General features: G+C 47.3%; 2 protein-coding genes across 2 annotated transcripts in view; both read right to left on the bottom strand.

The window, feature by feature from the left end:
- The window catches only part of LOC149348028 (fatty acid synthase-like), a 74,366-nt gene extending 72,722 nt beyond the window's left edge, over positions 1–1,644 (bottom strand). Inside the window, exon 1 of the mRNA XM_089587873.1 lies at positions 1,425–1,644. The gene's annotated coding sequence lies outside the window, so the exon portion shown is untranslated. The remainder of the gene's footprint in view (positions 1–1,424) is intronic.
- A 7,384-nt stretch (positions 1,645–9,028) lies between these two features.
- Positions 9,029–19,072, bottom strand: part of LOC149348027 (fatty acid synthase-like) — a 44,821-nt gene continuing 34,777 nt past the window's right edge. Inside the window, exons 21-25 of the mRNA XM_089585721.1 lie at positions 17,974–18,327; positions 14,808–15,051; positions 12,336–12,566; positions 11,672–11,898; positions 9,029–9,226 (exon numbers count right to left, since the gene is read on the bottom strand). Of these exons, the coding sequence (XP_089441847.1) occupies positions 11,699–11,898; positions 12,336–12,566; positions 14,808–15,051; positions 17,974–18,327 (1,029 nt within the window). The 3' untranslated portion in view covers positions 9,029–9,226; positions 11,672–11,698. The remainder of the gene's footprint in view (positions 9,227–11,671; positions 11,899–12,335; positions 12,567–14,807; positions 15,052–17,973; positions 18,328–19,072) is intronic.

The raw sequence follows: 19,072 nt of genomic DNA, 5'->3' as shown, positions 1-19,072 counted from the left end.
GTGCGGAAAGTGCGTAACGTCACAACATCACAACTGCCATCTTTCTGGCTAATGGCAATAAGCTTACACTGAAGCAAAATCAGCGTCAGCTCTGCGACGCCAGAGCATCACGTGCTCGTATTCTGTCTCATCGTCTTCACTACCAACCTTAGAAGCAGGCAAGAAAACAAGCAAATCCTTTGCGTCCATCATTCCCTCTCTCTCTCTCTTTTGAAATTCTATTAAACGTGTCCTCAATACTACATAAACATTAATTTTGTAGAAACCAATATTTTCTAGGGAAAAAATTCCGTTCAAGAATGTGTACATTAATTTCGAACAGAGTAAAACCCCCGAAATCCTACTACTCCTGTTTTAAAATAGGTTTAAAACATGTAATACATGAATTAAATTTAATTAATGAATTATTTAAATATACAACAATAAAGAAATTTAGAAGAAAACAGCCCTTGGTCGCTCCATGCCACACGATGTGCCGAACGAGCAGGACGCCGACAATCTGCTCTTTTTTTCGAGCAGTATTTCAATGTACAGAAAGTACAATATCTCGGAGAGAACACGAGTCATGACCTGCACTTACAACGGCGTGATATTTGAATACTCATTAACAACTCGCTCAACTGTCAGGCGGTTCTAAATTATTGTCCACAAATGTGGACACTGGCGGTGAAGAGGATAATTATGAAAGTGATTGCTTTTCCAGCCAGTCGGCGGGGGAGATGTTTCCACGATTTGCGAAGATACCTACATGTCACGATAAATGACATGCCCACAGTATTAGAAGTTTTGTTCTGGCTGCGTGATGAACTGTCATATTGATTGAACGGAGCGAAGACAGCGAGGACAAGATACCTGAACGGCCAGTTGACTTCATCATAGAAGACAGACGGCAATTGACAGGCGGCCTTCTTCACATGACAGCCGGACAAACATGATATTGAAAGAATATAAGCTGCTTTTTTTTTCTGAGCGAGCGTGTCACAAACCCTCGCCTTTACGGTCAACAGAGGCGCGGGATCCCCTTTACGGTTACCCGTCGTCCCTCTATGAAGTTTGCGCACACAGTTAAAAGTTAGGCCGGTCAACCCGTAAAGAGCGTGTGTGGGTGTGGGATTGAGGAATACGTTCACAACGAAATCCCCATTCTTTCAAACAATTGGATATTTATAGCTGGTAGTCCAAATTACACTACATAATAATCGAACAAACGAACAAAAAAAACCCCGAGAATGAACAAACACTGCGATAAAAGCAGAAGATAACGATAGCGAAGCAAATATTCCAGACATAGTAAGTAGGGGCAGGAGTTACACAGAAACAAAACGTAAAATACTAAGCCAGATCAAGGCTTAAACAAAGGCGAAAACAATGTTCAACTAATCGACAGTCTTTTGCAAAAAAAAAAAAACAAAAGGAGTTCTCACGACTTTCTTGTTCGATGTAGCGTCGTAGTTGCAAGTTCAGTAGCGGCGGTCGTGCCAGATTAGGAAGACTGAGGAGTTGATCGCGGGCTCAGCGAAGGAAAATAAATGGCAATGGCTTAGCTCTGGTTAAGCCCAGATATACAAGCGAAAAGCTGCAGTTGTGCTTAGTTTGACGTCATGGCTGTCGCAGTTCGCGCACAATGCACTGGGAGCACCACGATAACGGTGTAGGCAAGCGCGTTATATAGCCCTCCTTCCGCATGCGTAGTAACTGATGGTAAACACGCGGCTGCAAGTAGCGTCGTACGAGGAAGCCGAGCGCGCGCCGATTAACACTCGGTAAACACGCGCGGAGCGCGCTAACGACGGCGAAGGTCGACCGGCGAAGCCGCGCTCGGCGGCGGCTCCGTCGGCCACGTGCAGGGGCTTTAGCCACGTGCGCCTCTCCAGTGACGTCGCGAGGCGAACTCGCGCATGCGCCGCTGTGGCTAAAATTGATCACGGCTCACGCCAGACCCGGTGTTGACTAGCCTAGTGAAGCTTTTCGCTTCAAAAATAACAATTTCCCACAGCGAACGGCCGCGAGAGTGGGCCGAGACTGCATCTTCCCAGAGCGCACTGGCGAGGGCGGGCTGCGGTCTGCCTTTTATGCGAAGCATACTAGCCGCACAACCGAGCTCTTTCTTGCTGCGCCGCGCGCGGCCGCGTAGCTACCACTTGACCTACATCGGCGCACCACGTGATATGACGTCACAACAGCTGTGAAAGCTGGGGCTCAACTCGTGCGCTCGCTTGCGGACGCACAGCCTCCGCCGGCGGCATGCTTCGCATCCTAGGCTTAACATAAGCTAAGCCAGGCCATTTATCCCCTCGTCGGGTTGCGCGGCACCCCAACGTCAAGGACGCGCGCTGGCCGGTCGCTGCCCCGGAGAGTCATGTCGATGCATGCTCGGAGGAGCGGGGAGATCCCGTAATTTCCGCTGCTCAGAGGAGCGGGGATATCTCGTAACTCCCGCTCTACAAGTGAGGCAGCTTGTGACAGAGCGGCACGGTGACAACCATAAGAACGCAGGTGGGTATATATCGGAGCAGAGGAAGCGTTGTGATCCCAAGAACTGTAAGCCAAGTTTTCTGAAAACAAGGTTTTTGGTGCGCTCTCATGAAATAACCAAAAGATAAATTGCTGAGGTGTCCTTCATTGAAAGCAGGGGGCAAACACATTAGCACAGCTTTTGTTTCATTGAATGCCAAAAAATCTTGGCTACTTAGACGAACAGATTCAGTGCAAGTAGTTTAAGGAGTTTGTTTTTAACATTTTTATATCTCTTGACTCAGCTGTCGTCAATGATTCTCAGTACCAGAAGGCTCTTTGAACCCTTTCATTGCTTTGTCGTCATGTCGACTCGGTCTCTGCATCGCATATGGTGTTCTTATCCGGGGACTTTGCTTTTGCTAAGCCATGTTTTTAAGACTTTTTAGCAGACGAGGGTAAAAAAAAAAATGAGGTGCTCGTTCGACACTTGTGGAAGAAGGCCAACAGTCACTGAAACTAAGGAAAGCATCATCATCATGATCAGCCTGACTACGCCCACTGCAGGGCAAAGGCCTCTCCCATGTCTCTCCAATTAATCCTGTCCTTTGCCAGTTGCGGTCAAGGAAAGCACAGGGGAATGTTTAAATTTTTAAAAATTTGTTCTGCTGATCCGTGGGAAAGTAGCACTAAAACCATCTTTTACCTGAAAGATAACTTAGTAGGAAGTAGAAAAAAAAATGTCAGTTGATTTGGGTAATTTGGCCAGATGCGGATACGTGCGCTAGCTTGAAGTCAGTGGTCGGTTGGAGCTACGACCTACCAGGTGGTACCAGGCTACCACCTAATTATCATCCCAACTTCTTCCCTCTAGCTACTATGCAAGCATCATTCGAATTACCTTCTCCTCCTAACCGCTGCTGCTTATTCCGCTTAGATGGTGCACTTAGGAGCGGTGCTGCCTAATTGCGCCCCAGGTTCTCGCCTGGTTACCACTGGCTACGCCTTGGCAAGTAAGCCACCCGGTACGCAGGTGCGCCGTGGCGCAGTGGAACAAGGCAGGTGCTATGTCAGGTGTCGCCCTCGGTAAGACTTGGGTTGCTTCGGTTGTGTTGCGACCCGGGTTGCTCTTCCCAAGCATCCTGTTACGATTAAATGGACTGCCGCCTGACATGGTTGGCAGGTTTCCCAGCACCGGTGGGCAGGTGAACAGCCTGCCACAAAACCGACTCAGGGAAACAGACAGACAGACAAACAACGCCTAAATGAAGGGAATGGCCACTATAGGTTCTAGCGCACTAAAAACAACCCCATGAAACCTGTGGGATGCAAACCCACGGCCTCCGCATGTACAGCTGCAACGGAAAAAGAATGACACAAGTGAATCATGACCGGAGAGAAAAAATCGCGACACGCGGCGCTATTGTGGCCGAGTACACCGATAGCGAAAGTGCCAGGAACATCCCATTTCCTAAAGCGCGGGTGGCCGGCAGAAAGCAGCCCACCTAGATATTCGCCCATCAGAAATGCAACATCTTAAACGAATGCCTGTAGGTGTCTTATCAGCCAAACCATGTGCTAAGGTGGCTAAGCACATATTCTCGTTTTATTTTTTTTTGCGCTGGCGTGGCGAGCAACGTTATCTTTATCACCGTTTTCCTTTAAAAATGTGCTGGGGATGCACTGTCAAAAGTAATATGTGGCAGTGCCTGCTTTCGGATGGGCTGCTTTCTGTCGGCCACCCCCACTTTGGAAAGTGGAATGTGCCAGGCACTCTCGCTATCTGCGCATACGGCTACAATAGCGCCACGTCTCGCAATTTTTCCGCTCCGGTCATGAGTCACTTGTGCTAATCTTTTTCCGTTGCAGCTGTACACCCGGCCAATTCTTTGCAGTATCGCGTGACCATCGACCCGCAGGCTTTTCAACGTAAGAAAGGGAATGAGCGAATGCGTAGCACATAAGCTTACTATTATTACGGTAGCAATCTTCTTTCTTCTTCCGGTTGACCTCTCTGCCTTTAGTTCCATTATTGTACTTTCGAGAGTACTTATGCTGTGTGTAACCTAACCTGGAAAGTGCTCACCAACGCCATCCTCAACCACGTAGGCGGACTTATAGACGACACCCTGTACAGCCGTTTTGTCAATTCAGCCTGCCATTCTTGTTGCTTGCGTCTTGCGTTTGAGTGCTATTGCTTCCCCAACTGTTTTAATTTGTTTGCCCTGCTCTGCTTAGTTATGGTTTTAAGCACTTCATCGCTTGCAACACTTGTTTGTTCTTCCAGCCCTGTTTCTCTGGAGTAGCATTGTAGGCTCATAACCAGACAGAGCTCTCCTTCATTCATTAAAGTCTCTCTCTCAGCCCCGTTTTCGCTGTCCTGCCTTTTCCCTCCTGTTTTCCTAGTTGATGGAATTCTGGCTCTTTTTCATGTTTTGAGCGCTGTGTAGCTTTCTGGCATTTGCCACTATGCCGATCGTTTAGTAAGGGACGAAAAAAAGTCACTTTCAACCTCCTGCCATTTAATGTTTGTTCGGTTGTCACGTGAAGATGGCCGCCTATCATTATAGTATGTATGCCCCAGCAAAGACGGTTAGTAGTAGGCGGCAGTTCTTGTCGTTCTATGTATCTTGACCTTTTGTACTTCGCGTCAAGGGGCCGAATCAAAGAACAAACCAAACATCCGAAAGCCGACCTTCAGAGTTTTTAGCGTGCTCTCATGAAGCCCACGCCGCTAGACTGAAGAACAATCACCACGTCACTCGCACAGGTGTTATCTTCACATGACATGTTAAAAGCAGAGTAGCGCGTGTTCGGCTGGCGGGTCAATTGTTCTTGACGCCGGCGAAGGGCACCTAGTTGATGGCAGACTGAAACTCTTCGAAGGTTGATGATCTGATGTTCGGTTTGTTTTGCAAACTTTTGCTTTTCACGCGCAGCGCACGTGTGTAGGTATCGGTGTCTTCCAATGTCGATTTGAAGTCGGAAGAAGTGCTGGCCCAACCGAAAACTAGACTTCATCGCTGTTAGGGGCAGGAAAAATTACTGCACACTGGAGGCGCTAAGGGCGACCCTTGCCAAGAACGTTGTTGAGTTCTGTTGGGTTTTATGGCACATAGGAAGCTAAGGGCCGTCATGCGCCAAATGCAAGTTTTAGTATGTCTGCTTGATGTGAGGAGACTGAAAGATTATTTTGTTACACTACAGCAGGTTTCGGAAATTTGAATCTTTTAGGAATCAAATGAGAGAAAAGATTTTGACTAGTGAATTTTCTCCTAGGAGTAGGCAACAGCGTAATGGAATGTGCTGGTCATAAAATTGTGGGAAATCTTTTTTTCTCAGTTCATCAAGTTTTCCACAGGATATTAATATATGGTATGTGGTGCCCACCTCTCCGCAGTGTGCGCATGTAGGTTCGTCTTTCTTTGCAAGAATGAAGTTACGTGTTAAGTGCTAGGGTCCAGTACGAAGGCAACAAAAAATTACTTCAGCGAAACGATGACTGCATGTTTTCCATTCTTCTATAAGTGGCTTTACTAGGCGTAACTTGTTATTTACTTCATTATCCCATGCTCCCTGCCAAAAGCCTTGGGCTTCCTATTTTCGTTATTGGTGCAATTGTAATAGGTGACTGTTGGGCTGTAACTTACTCGAACGCTAAATTATTGCATAGACCCTATTAACTCTCAGATTTGGCGGGTGGCAGGACGCTCCTCGGTGGCAACCCTGTGCGGTGTTATTGCGTGCCATGGTTGTCTACGTAGGGACACCGCGGAATTGAGATTCCATGAATAAAGTCTATAAAGCTAGCCATACTGTAGAAGCGCATCCATGCTTCTTGCAACGTAAAAATATGTAATTTTTCTTTAGCTTTTATCGGAATGCTCCAAGACAAATTATCTTATCGAAACGTTGGCTAGCAGACTAAGGCTCCCCTGATTCAGCCTTTGTAAACTTTATTTTGTCAAGAACCCCAGCTTCCAGCCTCCTCTTACCGTGGAACCCAAATTGAGCCATTAATTTTTGTGATGGGTACTCAGAACAAAGTTTCTGCTAGGGTGTCAGTGTCACTTATTTTCACATATAATTAACATTTAAAACCTATTCGACTGCGACTAGAAGTTACATGTCATCATGCATAGCACGTCAGCATGAGGTGCTGTTCTCTAATACGCTGTGCCTTATTGTAACAAGAATAATTTCTTCTGATATCATCGAGTGGAACCACCTGCCGTCGTCAATAGCTCTTGCTAGTTGCACTGTAAAAGTTGGAAATTATGTTAAGTTACTTGGGGTTTTACGTCCCGAACATGCACATGGGGCTATTAGCGATGCCAATTACTGATTGGAATAAACTTAATAGCGAGACTGTTAATCAAAATTCTTTACTTCTGTTTGAAAAGTGCCTGTAAATGTTGTGAATTTGTGTGTGTTTATATGCTTGTATTTTGTTTTGTCCCACCCTGCTATGATCTGTACAAGATCGCAGTATCTATAAATAAATAAAATAAATAAATAAATAAAAAGCGGAGGGCTACCGATTGCGTTAGGCGCATCGTGCAAAAATAGATGTGCTTTCGAAAGCACGCAGGTAAAGCAACTCCTCCAGTGCATGTAACTAGTCGAAAAAGACAAATTTTGTTGAGCCTTAGCGCCAAGGGTAATCGCGTTTTGGAAATTCTAAAAACTGATATGGCTGTTAGTTGCAACGAGGCGCCTAACTCTACAAGTTTAAAAGTGAATTATTAAAAATTTCCTAACCAGCTTACTAAAGACGATTCGTCCGTTTTCGGATGTCTGCCAACCCTGATAATATTTATGCCATAAAAGCCATATTTTTGCCCCAAAAAGCGTATATTTGAAAATTTTTGAAAGTGTTCGCTGAAGCACCCTGTGTGCTATATTCTTAATAATGTCTCCCTCGTAATGAGCGCGCATAAAGTGAAAAAGAAATGGTTTGGTTTGGTTTGGTTTATGGGGTTTAACGTCCCAAAGCAACTCAGGCTATGAGAGACGCCGTAGTGAAGGGCTGCGGAAATTTCGACCACCTGGGATTCTTTAACTCGCACTGACATCGCACAGTACACGGGCCTCTAGAATTTCTCCTCCTAAGAAATTCCAGCCGCCGCGGCCGGGATCGAACCGGCGTGTTTCGGGTCAGCAGCCGAGCACCATAACCACTGAGCCATCGCGGAAAATAAATGAACGAATAAATATTCTGATGTGTATGAATGCACTAGAACAGAACGTAAAGCAGAAGCGAACAATTATTTATTCGTAGCATAAGAATTCTGAGGAAAACCTCGAGGTACTGCAGAGAGAGCAGCTCGCAGTGTTCCCGAGAAGCAGCCCTCTTGGCGGCAAATTGCCACTCCTCGTTGTCTATGTGGCCTCCGGTAACTGTGAATCTTAAACATTGTAAAGCTTCGCACGGATCAGCTTTGTTCCGTACTTTGCTTCTCTGGATCCCAGCTGCCCAGCGTATTAAAAAAGATAAGATCTGTGTCGAGAGGACGGTGATTTGGGCAAGGTGGGTTATGAGGAGGCAGGCTACTGCAGGGAAGTACCGTTCAGTACACGATGGTGCGTGGCATTTGCATGGAGCTGTGAGAGGGAGGGCGCGGTCGCTTGTGTAATTAACTTTGGTTTGGTTAGTTTATTGGAGTTTAACGTCCCAAAGCGACTCAGGCTATGAGGGACGCCGTAGTGAAGGGATCCGGAAATTTCGACCACCTGGGGTTCTTTAACGTGCACTGACATCGCACAGTACACGGGCCTCTAGAATTTCTCCTCCAAAGAAATTCTAGCCGCCGCGGCCGGGATCGAACCCACGTCTTTCGGGCCAGCAGCCGAGCGCCGTAACCACTAAGCCACCGCGGCGGGGCGTAACTAACCTTGAATTCCGTGCTAAAAATTCTCCCCTCTCTCCGGCTTTCTCCTTCGTTAATACGCAAGGGTCCTTTACCGGGCGTTATACATTCGAGTGGCAAAAAAAAAAAAAAAATGAAGGGTACAGTGTTGCTTGTAAAGTACTACCAACGTGAATACTTATATAAGGATTACGTAATATAAGGTTACTTTCTACCTGCCAAAAAATTATCGAAATTTTAGTCAGCGTCTAAGTTTCCATCCTTTTATGTCCGTGTTGCTACTGCTCTGTAGTCCTATATATGCCACCTATGTAACCAACTAGCCAGCCATTACATATTGAGGAAAAATAGAGGGGCAGAACATTTTCAAAATTTGGGCCTCTATTAAGAGCTTCTATGAATAGTCTGTTGCCACGGATCCAACTGCACATAAAATTTTCGAATTCACATCCCGTTGAAATAAGAAGAAAAATCGCTGAAAAATTTGAATAGCAGTGGTAGTGCAAAAGTAATGACACAAAGGCAGGAAACACATTTCTCTTCGTGGTAGGGGCTTCATGGCACAGAACAATGCAAGGAAAATAAAATAAATTCTGAATAAGAAAACACAGAAGACAAAAAAACTGCTCATGTTTATTCAAATTGGTGTAATGAAAAAGAGATGTGACTGTAAAAACGGTACATGTTTTTATTAGTTCCTTATTTTCGCTTGCACGATGGGACTCTAAAAATTACAGTGAAGCCCATACAAGTGCTCAGGCGTCCCAGTTCCTGCAGCGTTGCCATGTTTTCTAACTGCGCTTCACCACCGCACATGCCGATCGATGTGGACCCCCGCCACCACGTGCTTCGACCAAGCACATGGCGTTGGTACTCGACCTCTGCCACTTCGACCACTGCAGCTGCTCTGGGAAAGAAGCAGTGGAGAGACATGGTGTCATGATGAGTTTTTCCACGAATGCAGTCACCAATGCTCAGGCATGCGCAGGGATGCAAACGGGCAGAACAAAAAAAAAATTTCGTGCACATAAATTAACTCTTTAATTATCTCTCTACATATGCGTGACTGTTTCTAGTACCGTGTCCTGTATATCTGTGGCCGGAATAATGCGCTTTTCAAGTTAGGTATGCAATACCAACTGGATCCCTTCTCGCAACTCTGTGGAAATGCCGCGACAAGCCCGAAGTGGACCCCAACTACGTAAATTCAGTTAATGCACTCGAGCTTGTACAAAACAACGCCGCCCGTTTCATCCTACTTAACTTCAACCGTACTGCAAGTGTGACCTCTATGAAAAATACGCTCAACCTCCCACCCTTAGCCTCCCGTCGAAAATTTTCACGGTTATGTTTATTTCATAAATTTTTTTACAACTGTCCTAATCTACGCGATGAAATGATATCTCCCCCGTCTTTCATCTCTACACAGCTAGACCACTTTCGCAAAGCCGGTATAACGTCGCACGAAACAAAAGCTTGTTCTCAGTCGCTCATTCCCCGTACATCAGCAGATTGGAACCACCTTCCCGGATCGACAGCCTGCATCCAAGACAACCTGCGCTTCCGTAACAATTTAGCTAACATTGTGTACTAAGGCTCACAACAAATGTACTTATTATTCTCCATTTCCTTTGTTTACTTTAGTTACCTTTGTTTGTTCTCTTACCTTGCACTTACATATTATGCTTACTTCTTTTGCTGAATTGTATAACCAGGAACATAACGCTTGTTTGTTGATTTTTTGTTTTTGTTCTCTTTCTATAATTTGTAACCACTCCCCTCTGAAATGCCTTTGGCCCTGAGGGTATCAATAATAAATAATAAATAAATAAATTACGTACGGTGCCACTCCTTAAATACGAACCGGGCGTAGACCACGCAAGTTTTATACTGCAACGGTGGCCTAGTGGCTTGAGCCTCTGTTTCGTATGCCGGAGGTGCGGGGTTCAACTCCCAGTGCTACCGGGTGCCCGCCGGTTTTTCACTGGATGCGGGGGTTCCCATATCGTGGTGCTCGGCTCTTTCTGGGGCGAAATGCTTGAAAAAAAATATTTGATCCCTCCTCGTGCACACGAAATGCACGTTAGCCGTGGCGCTCTTTAGCCAAGCTACCCTTCCACCTTAGAAGTCATAACATTAAACCCTAAAACTTCATCAATGAACGCAAAGGCATGGTTGACGCAATCGCCGCCGTTAAGTTGATTTTTTTTTTATTCGAGCTGTTTGCCATCAGGCATTATGAAAAAGGAAAGAAAGTTATAAAAAGGAGTGCAAACAAGCCTCGCTTAAAAAGCGGCAAAAGTTCGTGATATAGCGATTATCTAGAGTCCATTTGGTATAGTCGTCTGCAACGTCCCATCGCAGGCCAACCTTTCTTAGTAAACGTCGTCTCACGGAAGCTGTAGCCGGGCAAGTCCACAGCAAGTGTTTTTCATCACACTGGTCGGGCGCAGCACCACAATGGGGACACTTGTCTGTCACTTCGTAACGTTTGTCACGCCACCGATGACGCACAGAAGGAGTCAGAGCCGCTCCTGCCCGAATCAGGCGCACAGATACCTCCTCCTCCCGAGTGAGACTCCGGGGGAGAGGGTACGAACACGGAGGAATTAGAGCGCGTGTTCGCTGACGCAAAGGCTGTTTCTCGGAAACATTGGACAGGAACGGATCTGAGGGAAGAGGGGAAGGTGGCGGGATTATTTGGCCCAAAACAGCTCGCTGTTCAAAGCTCGCGTCTGGCTTGCCGTGCTCGCCAGAGCATGGCAGTAGTCTACATTTTGGGCTGAGAGCTTCCTAGCGCTGTCCCTGTATGCAAGAGATAGTCTCAATACTGAACGATTGACGCCTTTCGAATGTTATGCCTGAATAACCGAGTGTGTCATGTGGACATTTGGGGTCGCATAAAGATATGATCGTTTGAAGAGAGCTCGAATTCTCACGGGACTTTTAGGTCCAGAGCAGTGTCCACAATCAATACTGGCGGGCAGGGCAAGCTCTCAAAGGAGACTGCAGCACGTCTGAGCCTCATCGAATTAAAAGGGTTTCTAAAGCTATTGTTCTGTCTACCTCGCGTCCCCTCATCGAAGTAACCTTCGGCGCGCTGAGGCTATACAGTTTTGTTTGAGAACTAGTATATTGGTATATTGGGATTTAACGTCCCAAAGCGACTCAGGCTATGAGGGACGCTGTTTGAGAATTGTTTGATTTCTTCCGCACAATATAACACAGAAGAAGGTGAACTTCCAGGGCATCGACCATCCAACTCATAGCCAATCAAGGCAAGGTACACATTGATATGTGCGGTGAGCAAGACACTTTTGTCAGAAATAAATGTCTGAATCAGTTACCTCTTGCTTAACTGCATCGGTGGTACATTATTGCGCCGATGGACTTCGGCCCTTGCCTTCGGCGATCCTTTGCAGCTGGGTGACGGTGAGCTCCCGGACTTCTTGCGTGGAGAGGGTAAGATCGTATTCTCGATCAAGCGTGTTCATGATCTCAACACTCATCAGGAAGTCCATGCCCAGTTCGCCGAGACTGACGTTCGGGTTCAAGCTTGACGGGTCTTCGATGCCTGCAAGAGCGTGAGTTACAACGCGAGTTGACTGGTGGTTATAGTTAAACGTTTATGGAGTGGTGGGACATGTATTAAGGGAAGTGCCCGCCACGCTGTCCCAATAACTGTCAATGAAATATTATTTACCGAGAATAATCTGAGAATGCTGACACAGCTTGCTTTAATTTTTCTTCGTTTGACTTTACTATTCTATAACATGACACTTAAAACAAGCGGCGGGTTGTAGCATGTGCGGAAAGCAAGTTGGAGTGAAAAGGCTTAAGGAAAAGATGTACTTACGATCTGTTTACTTTTAAAGCCTTAGCAGAAATGGAGTGCTGCTCAGAAGGAGCATGTTAGTCAGTTCATCGACGCAAGGTTATGCGAAGTGATTACTGCTATTCATCCATCGAATCAATTAAGCCACCTGTAATTGGTGAACCCTTCCAACTCACCGAGAACGTTCGCAGCATACTGGATGAGATCTCTTTTTGCTCCGCCGTTTGACTGTGGGCAGCAATCCTCCACACAGCATGCTACGACCGGATGGCTCTGGCTCAAGAACGAGTCCATCAGTGCTATGCACGAGGCGATCCTCGACTGGACTCCATCCGTCAGCTCGCCGTTGCACGTGGTCCCGCCTCCTATGTCAGCGTTACCGATATCTTTCCATTGTATGGCCAGTCCTGAAATAACCGGAAGGGTTCCAGTTAGTCGCGATAATCGCAGTGCTGCAGTCACTGTGAGACTAGGGCGTTTTTCTAGACAGCTACAGAAATGCAGTTTCAGTATTCAACCAGCTTTGCGCGCTACGAAGTGCGAACAGAAACCAATACGTTAAAGATACGAGGTACACATATCAAGCTTACTTTTCAGCTTGCCATGCAGCAGGTTTACTGAATTTTAAGTAAGTCGTAGATTGGTGGGCTATAGACCTGATTTGTGATTTGTCGAAACATTGTCTTCATGGGATCCGGTTGCATTTCCATGGTGGCGGGATGCGCAAGAACGAAAATGAGAACGAATATGCTTCGAGCAGTATTCAAAACAGTACATTCTATACGTTGCTCATTACAACCCCTCTCTGGGAGGTGGTCTGGAGGTTTTATTTATAGGGAATGAGTCACAAACCAGCACACCCGTATATACTACGGTATCTGAAAAGGATGTGTGTGAGCCCTTTTCCTCAGAAACATTGAGATGGCCCCTTGATGAGGTGAGATGGTCTTGCCCCTTGACGACCCGTGTCTGCTGGTTCTGATATTAAAGGTGGGACCGACAAATGACAAAGGCGACAAAGAATGGACGGGAAAAAATATCCAAAATACGACCTGAAAAATAGCTACAAAATAAGGGCAGCGACCTTGTACTTGGGAAAGTGCTAAATTGACGAAAACAAAAATCAGGATAGCGCAAGCGATACCGGTATTAGTAGCAGAAACAGATTATTGCAAAACAAATCACACACCGACACTAACACAGACGCACATTTGAACACTTGATTTATGTTCAGCAAGCAATAACAACCTCACATCACTGTGATAGGCTATTGGGGAGTGCCGGCGATTTCAAAGACAGCAGCAGTACTAGATGAGACCGCGGCCTATTTAGACATTTTCTCCTTTATTAAAGGTCTTTTTCGGCACCTACCTTTTGGCATTAGTTATTTCAAGCGCAAATAAATTAAATCCCTGCATTTGCATCTCATGTGGCACAAATGACGAAGGAGCGGAAAGAACAGCCATCCAACTGACGGGTGCGTGTCTGTCACCATACACGCTGTCCACCAAAGCAACCAAACAGCCCACCAAACATTCACAGTATGACAAAAAAAAAAACACACAAAAAGATACGACTATAATCAGCATACATCGCACAGAAATTCACTCCAATTTAATTTTTAACTTCTTGATGCATAATGCATGAATTTCATTGAAACTAGAAGTGAACTAACATGTAATTTCAATAAAACATGGTGCCGGGCTTGTTGGTTATTCATACTTGGTAGGAAGACCGCAAAAACGACAACCACACGGGAGGACAAGACACAAAAGAACGCTACTATCAACTGACTTATTGTGTCATCAAGTCCCATTTATATAACCAGCCAGTCACATCACATGTCACACTTTTCAGTGCCAGCTATCTTAGACTAACAGATAAGAAATTTGTGGAAAAACTCCTGCCCAGAACTCCTGCCTACTTACATGCCAAAACATGCTTCGCTAAGTTGGCGACCTTATCTTATCTGTTAGTCTAAGATAGCTGGCGCTGCAAAGTGTGACATGTGATGTGACTGGCTGGTTATATAAATGTGACTTGATGACAAAATAAATCAGTTGATAGTAGCGTTCTTTTGTGTCTTTTCCTCTCCTGTGGTTGTCGTTTTTGCGCTGTCTTCCTACCAAGTAACATGTTATTGTCATTTTTTATCCTATTCTTCTCATTTCGTAGCAAAACGCTCCGCGTTTCCCGTTGTTACGAAGGGAGCACTAGCCGCGTTTACATGAATGCGACAGCAGCGCATCGTATTTCCTAGCGTATCCCGTGGAGCCGATGCGCTACTGTTTACACGTGCAGCATCAAGTCCGGTGGGACGTGACCCTTCGCCCATTGCACACGGCAGAGGAGTCCAGTGACCCCCATCTTGAGCCAAGTCTGCTTTGTTATCCGGCGGGGGGGGGGGGGGGGGGGGGTATTGTATAGGCACGACAAGAAGGAGGAGGGACACCTCCAAACCTGTTTCCATTCACCGCTGAAGTCGACTTGCCATTCTAGATCTACCCCCACCTGGCGCATTGATGCGATGCGCTTCACTAGCGCATTATCACCGTTTACATGAATACGATGCGCTAAAAAGTTGATGCGATGCGCTGCTGCCGCATTCATGTAAACGCGGCTACTGACAGCGCCACGTGACCACTCACCGGGCAGTCCGTTCGCGACGCGGTGCTCGCAGATCCGCTCCACTGCAGAGTTTGCGTAGCCATAGTTTGTCCTGCCGGCGTTGCCATGACCGCTGGCCACAGACGAGACGACGACGAAGTGTTCAAGCTCTGAGCAGGCTTCCCTCGACAGTGCGTCAAGGTGCTTTGTGACGGCCACCTTCGACCTGCACGCTGTCTCGAAGGTCTCGGCCGTCTGGTTCACGATAGGTGCGTCGTGATGGACCTGCGGGAACAAAGTTATATGTGACCGGAACTTGCCAGGCCGTACCTCGCTATATCCGGTGGCTGAACTTTCGCCCCCAGAAATGCACTTATGTTTGCATCCAGTGTGGCCTGCAGCACGTAATATGTGGTTGGCGTCCTCTTTATTGAGAAGGGCTGTTTTAGGGAGCAAAAGCAACAGGAGAGTACGGTTTATAGTTTATGAGGGTTTAACGCCCCAAAGCGACTGAGGATATGAGGGACGCCGTAGTGAAGGACTCCGGAAATTTCGACCACCTGGGGTTCTCTAACGTGCACTGACGTCGCATAGGACACAGGCCTCTAGGATTTCAGGGTTTAAATTGAAAGAAAGAAATGTAGGTGGACAGAGCATGGAATGCCAGAACTGACAATGGTTGGTCTACTAAAGTGACATAAGCCTCCTCAAAAGAAGAGAAACGTCATTGGGCAAGCCTGTAGATTTCCAGAAGGCTCATTCAGTCACCGCCGACAATATAAGTCCATTGTCACTTCCTCATGAGTGGGAATATCTCCATGACAGGTGCTAAACAGGTGTACTCCACCTTTTCCGACGCATTGCGGTGCCTCAACCGCTATGACTTTCAGCTGCTGAGAACAGGTTCGCGTGTTTTTTCCCCAAAATACCATCATTACCGCGTGTTTTGTTCTTTCCGGGACAGTTACATTTCGATCAAGGAAAAAACTGCAAAACATCCGTGCCAGTATCGACATTTAGATTCGTGCTAAAGACCAATACGCAATCCGAACTAATATCGAGTCCTCTTCTAAGGCACTCTTCGCCCACAAGCTACGGCTTGGAAGCTAGAAATATTGTAATGAAGAAAGTGGATAATCTTAAAGCAGCTTACTTGCGTTCGATGCCAGCCACGATCGCCCTATGCCCGAGAATTTCCCACAACCTTGTAATTCTATCTAGTTCTCCGACAAACCCACGATTCCACTTATCCGTTGCTAGCTGCTTGCTTCTTAAAATGTGCTAAATGTTGAGGATCCTACACTCTCTAAAAATGTATTATATACTAGGAATACTCTGTTAGGACAAGCAAAATTTTCACAGCAGCTCTCGGCTCCCGTCGACTCCCGTGCTCAATCTGATTCAGCACATCGTCTACAAGGACGAGACAGTCTTCTCCAAAGTTAGACAGGCCATAGTGCTTGCCTCCATCAGCACCAGCAGTTCGAAGTCCTGATGTCCATGCCTTGGCATTGCCACTACGAAGTTTGGGAAAGCAAGTGCCCATAAATAATTAAATAAAGCGTCAGAAACGAGAGGATGCAAAGTGAAATATTGGTGACAGTTCTTCTTTGACGGGTCATGATATGCATTTACCGATTGCGCAGACTCTCCTCACTATTGCCACGTATCATTGTAGCGTCCGTTCGTTCGCGCAAGGCCGCACAAATAAAGAGCTTCGTTTGCAAGCATTGTTGCTGTATTCCTCACCGCTGGCCTGCCGTCACTACAACGTGACATCTGGTGGAGGTGCGGGGTAGCCTTCCAGGTACCGGACAACCCCTGCAAGTCGTGACGCCAGCCCTTTGAGTTATTCGCCGGAAGACCTGACTCCAGTCTACCACGCAGCCTCTGGAGCCTCCAGCCATGACTTACGCCGCAGCAGTGCGCCGTCCTGTACCTCGACGACGGGACCCAAGCCCCTATCGCCCTTAGCCAGCTGCTCTGGAGCGCCGCCCTCTCGCCCCAACTCGCCCGTCCTACGAGCGTCGTACACGGCCGAGGAAATGCGTCGAGTGGAGAACACCCGACCAGCGCCGCCCACAATGCTTCCACTGCGGAGAAGCCGGTCACATTCTCCGGTACTGCCCATACAGGAGAATGGGCATCTGAGGGTTTCCTTACGACGCCCCACGACCCCGACCCGGCCAGCGACCAGCCGAAATCGAGGATTTTTTGCGTCGGGAAGGATACTCATCGCCGAGCCGCCCATCGCGTTCTCCGTCGCCATCGTCACCGCGCTAAGTATCTCCTAGCCGAGGCTACGCAGTGCGTGGACGCTTCCCCAGCCCCCGAAGGTTAAACTGAATAAAGCAGCCTCTGGAGGTGAGGTTGCTGCTGAGCGCAAGAACTAAGATCCTCCATCGACGAAAACAGAAGACCATGCCCCCTATACGACGACGACGAACCCTACGACGACGACGAACCCTACGACAACGACGACCCCTACGAAGACGACGACCCCTACGAAGACGACGACCCCTACGAAGACGACGACCCCTACGAAGACGACGACCCCTACGAAGACGACGACCCCTACGAAGACAACGATCCCTACGACGACGACGACTACTACGACGACGACGACTACTACGACGACAAATACGACGACAACACCGACGACGACGACGACACGGCCAGACTTGAAGCTTTTACCGCTGCCCTTACACCTTATTAGGAACGCTAAAGGACTCTAAGTTCTCGAAGCATTCTCCGTGTTTAATTTCATTTTAAAGCATCGAGACGATGCTTCTTTGGAAGGTGGGTAATGCCACGTATCATTGTAGCGTCCGTTCGTTCGCGCAAGGCCGCACAAAAGGGTTGTTATCATTTTTGTTCGTGACGCGAGAAGCGACCGGACTAATCTCGATTGTTCACAGCCATGAACAGCTGCATCTACTTGTTTCTAGATTACTCTAGATGATCTCGACCTGTTATCTCGAAGTTTCCTTGCCGGCTTTAAATTGAACGATGCCGCAAGCAGCGGGCATTCGAAGTTCGACGACTGACGAGAACGCTTGTTGCTTACGCCGCCGCCGAGTGATTCAGTTATTTTGCGGGCGCAAGTCAGCCCAAATAAAGAGCTTCGTTTGCAAGCCTTGTTGCTGTATTCCTCACCGCTGGCCTGCCGTCACTACAACGTGACACTATTTTCCCCCGTTCACTTACCGTGGCGAGGTTGAAAATTCCTCCAACGGGTCCCATGCTGGCGGCTTCCTGCACAACCTGGCGAGCTCCATTGCTGCTAGAAGCGTCCACCTCGCTGGTGACCACTGTGACTCCGTAGCTCCGCCACCGATGGAGACAAAGCTTCTGGTAGCTCGTACACACTCCAGACTGGGAGGCCAGGAGAAGCCTGCGGCATCCACGGCTCACCATCCACTCTGCCAGCTCTAAGCCGAAGTCGTTCAGCCCTTCGATGATGACGTACGACTTGTGCTCGTAGAAGCAGGGTCTCGCTACGGCCTCTAGTTTGAGCGGCGATGCCACGACCGCTTTCCTTTCTGTCTCCTCGGGCCGGATCTGCGCGAATGCGGTGATATCGCACAACAGGGTCTACTCTACTATCGGAAACATGCTCGAAGGTTACAATGGCGAAATGCATTGCAGAGTAATGTGGACAGATGAATAGAATGCAACAGGTTCCACCTAGATTATTTTGATCAAAGTACTACAAGCACTAACCCTGAAACTGGCCCCTGAGTTTATTTTCATCACCTTTTGTTATTACACACCTCGCCTTAAAAAAATTTAACGATATTGGGGATCATTCCCAGCGGAGCTGTAAACAATTACAGACGGCCGATCCTATTTATCCGAGAGATCAGTTCCCCTTTCTCACTGTTCTTCCCTCTCTCCATTACAAGTGGAGAGAGAGATTTCCCTGTCTCCACTTTGCACACCTGCCGATCGAGGCTTCGGACGGACGGATGTATTTTTCGGCCATGGAGATTTTAATGCTAACGCATTAACCCTACGTTAATGCGTTAGATGTGAGGCCAGGATTTTAATGATAACGAATTAAAATCCTGGCCTCATATCTGGCACTCAGGACAAAATATGGCCCTCAAGCAAGGTGGCCACAAGAGCTCATCAGTGCTCAGTCACAAGGGCTCCTTGCTTGCTCGTTAAATTTGCCACTTTGCATGTACCGAATTGGCTGGCAGAAAGGCCAGAGCTGGATTGAGCTTATGGTAGGCCTGCAGCCATACAGTTTTGCTCAGAACAAACTTCAAAACGTGAATAAAAATTAGAGAATGTGTGATCC

The sequence above is a fragment of the Amblyomma mixtum genome, chromosome 4 (genome assembly GCF_055824585.1).
Source record: "Amblyomma mixtum isolate Tamu chromosome 4, ASM5582458v1, whole genome shotgun sequence".
NCBI classification, from domain to species: Eukaryota; Metazoa; Arthropoda; class Arachnida; order Ixodida; family Ixodidae; genus Amblyomma; species Amblyomma mixtum.
This window is presented reverse-complemented; position numbering and strand designations above follow the sequence as displayed.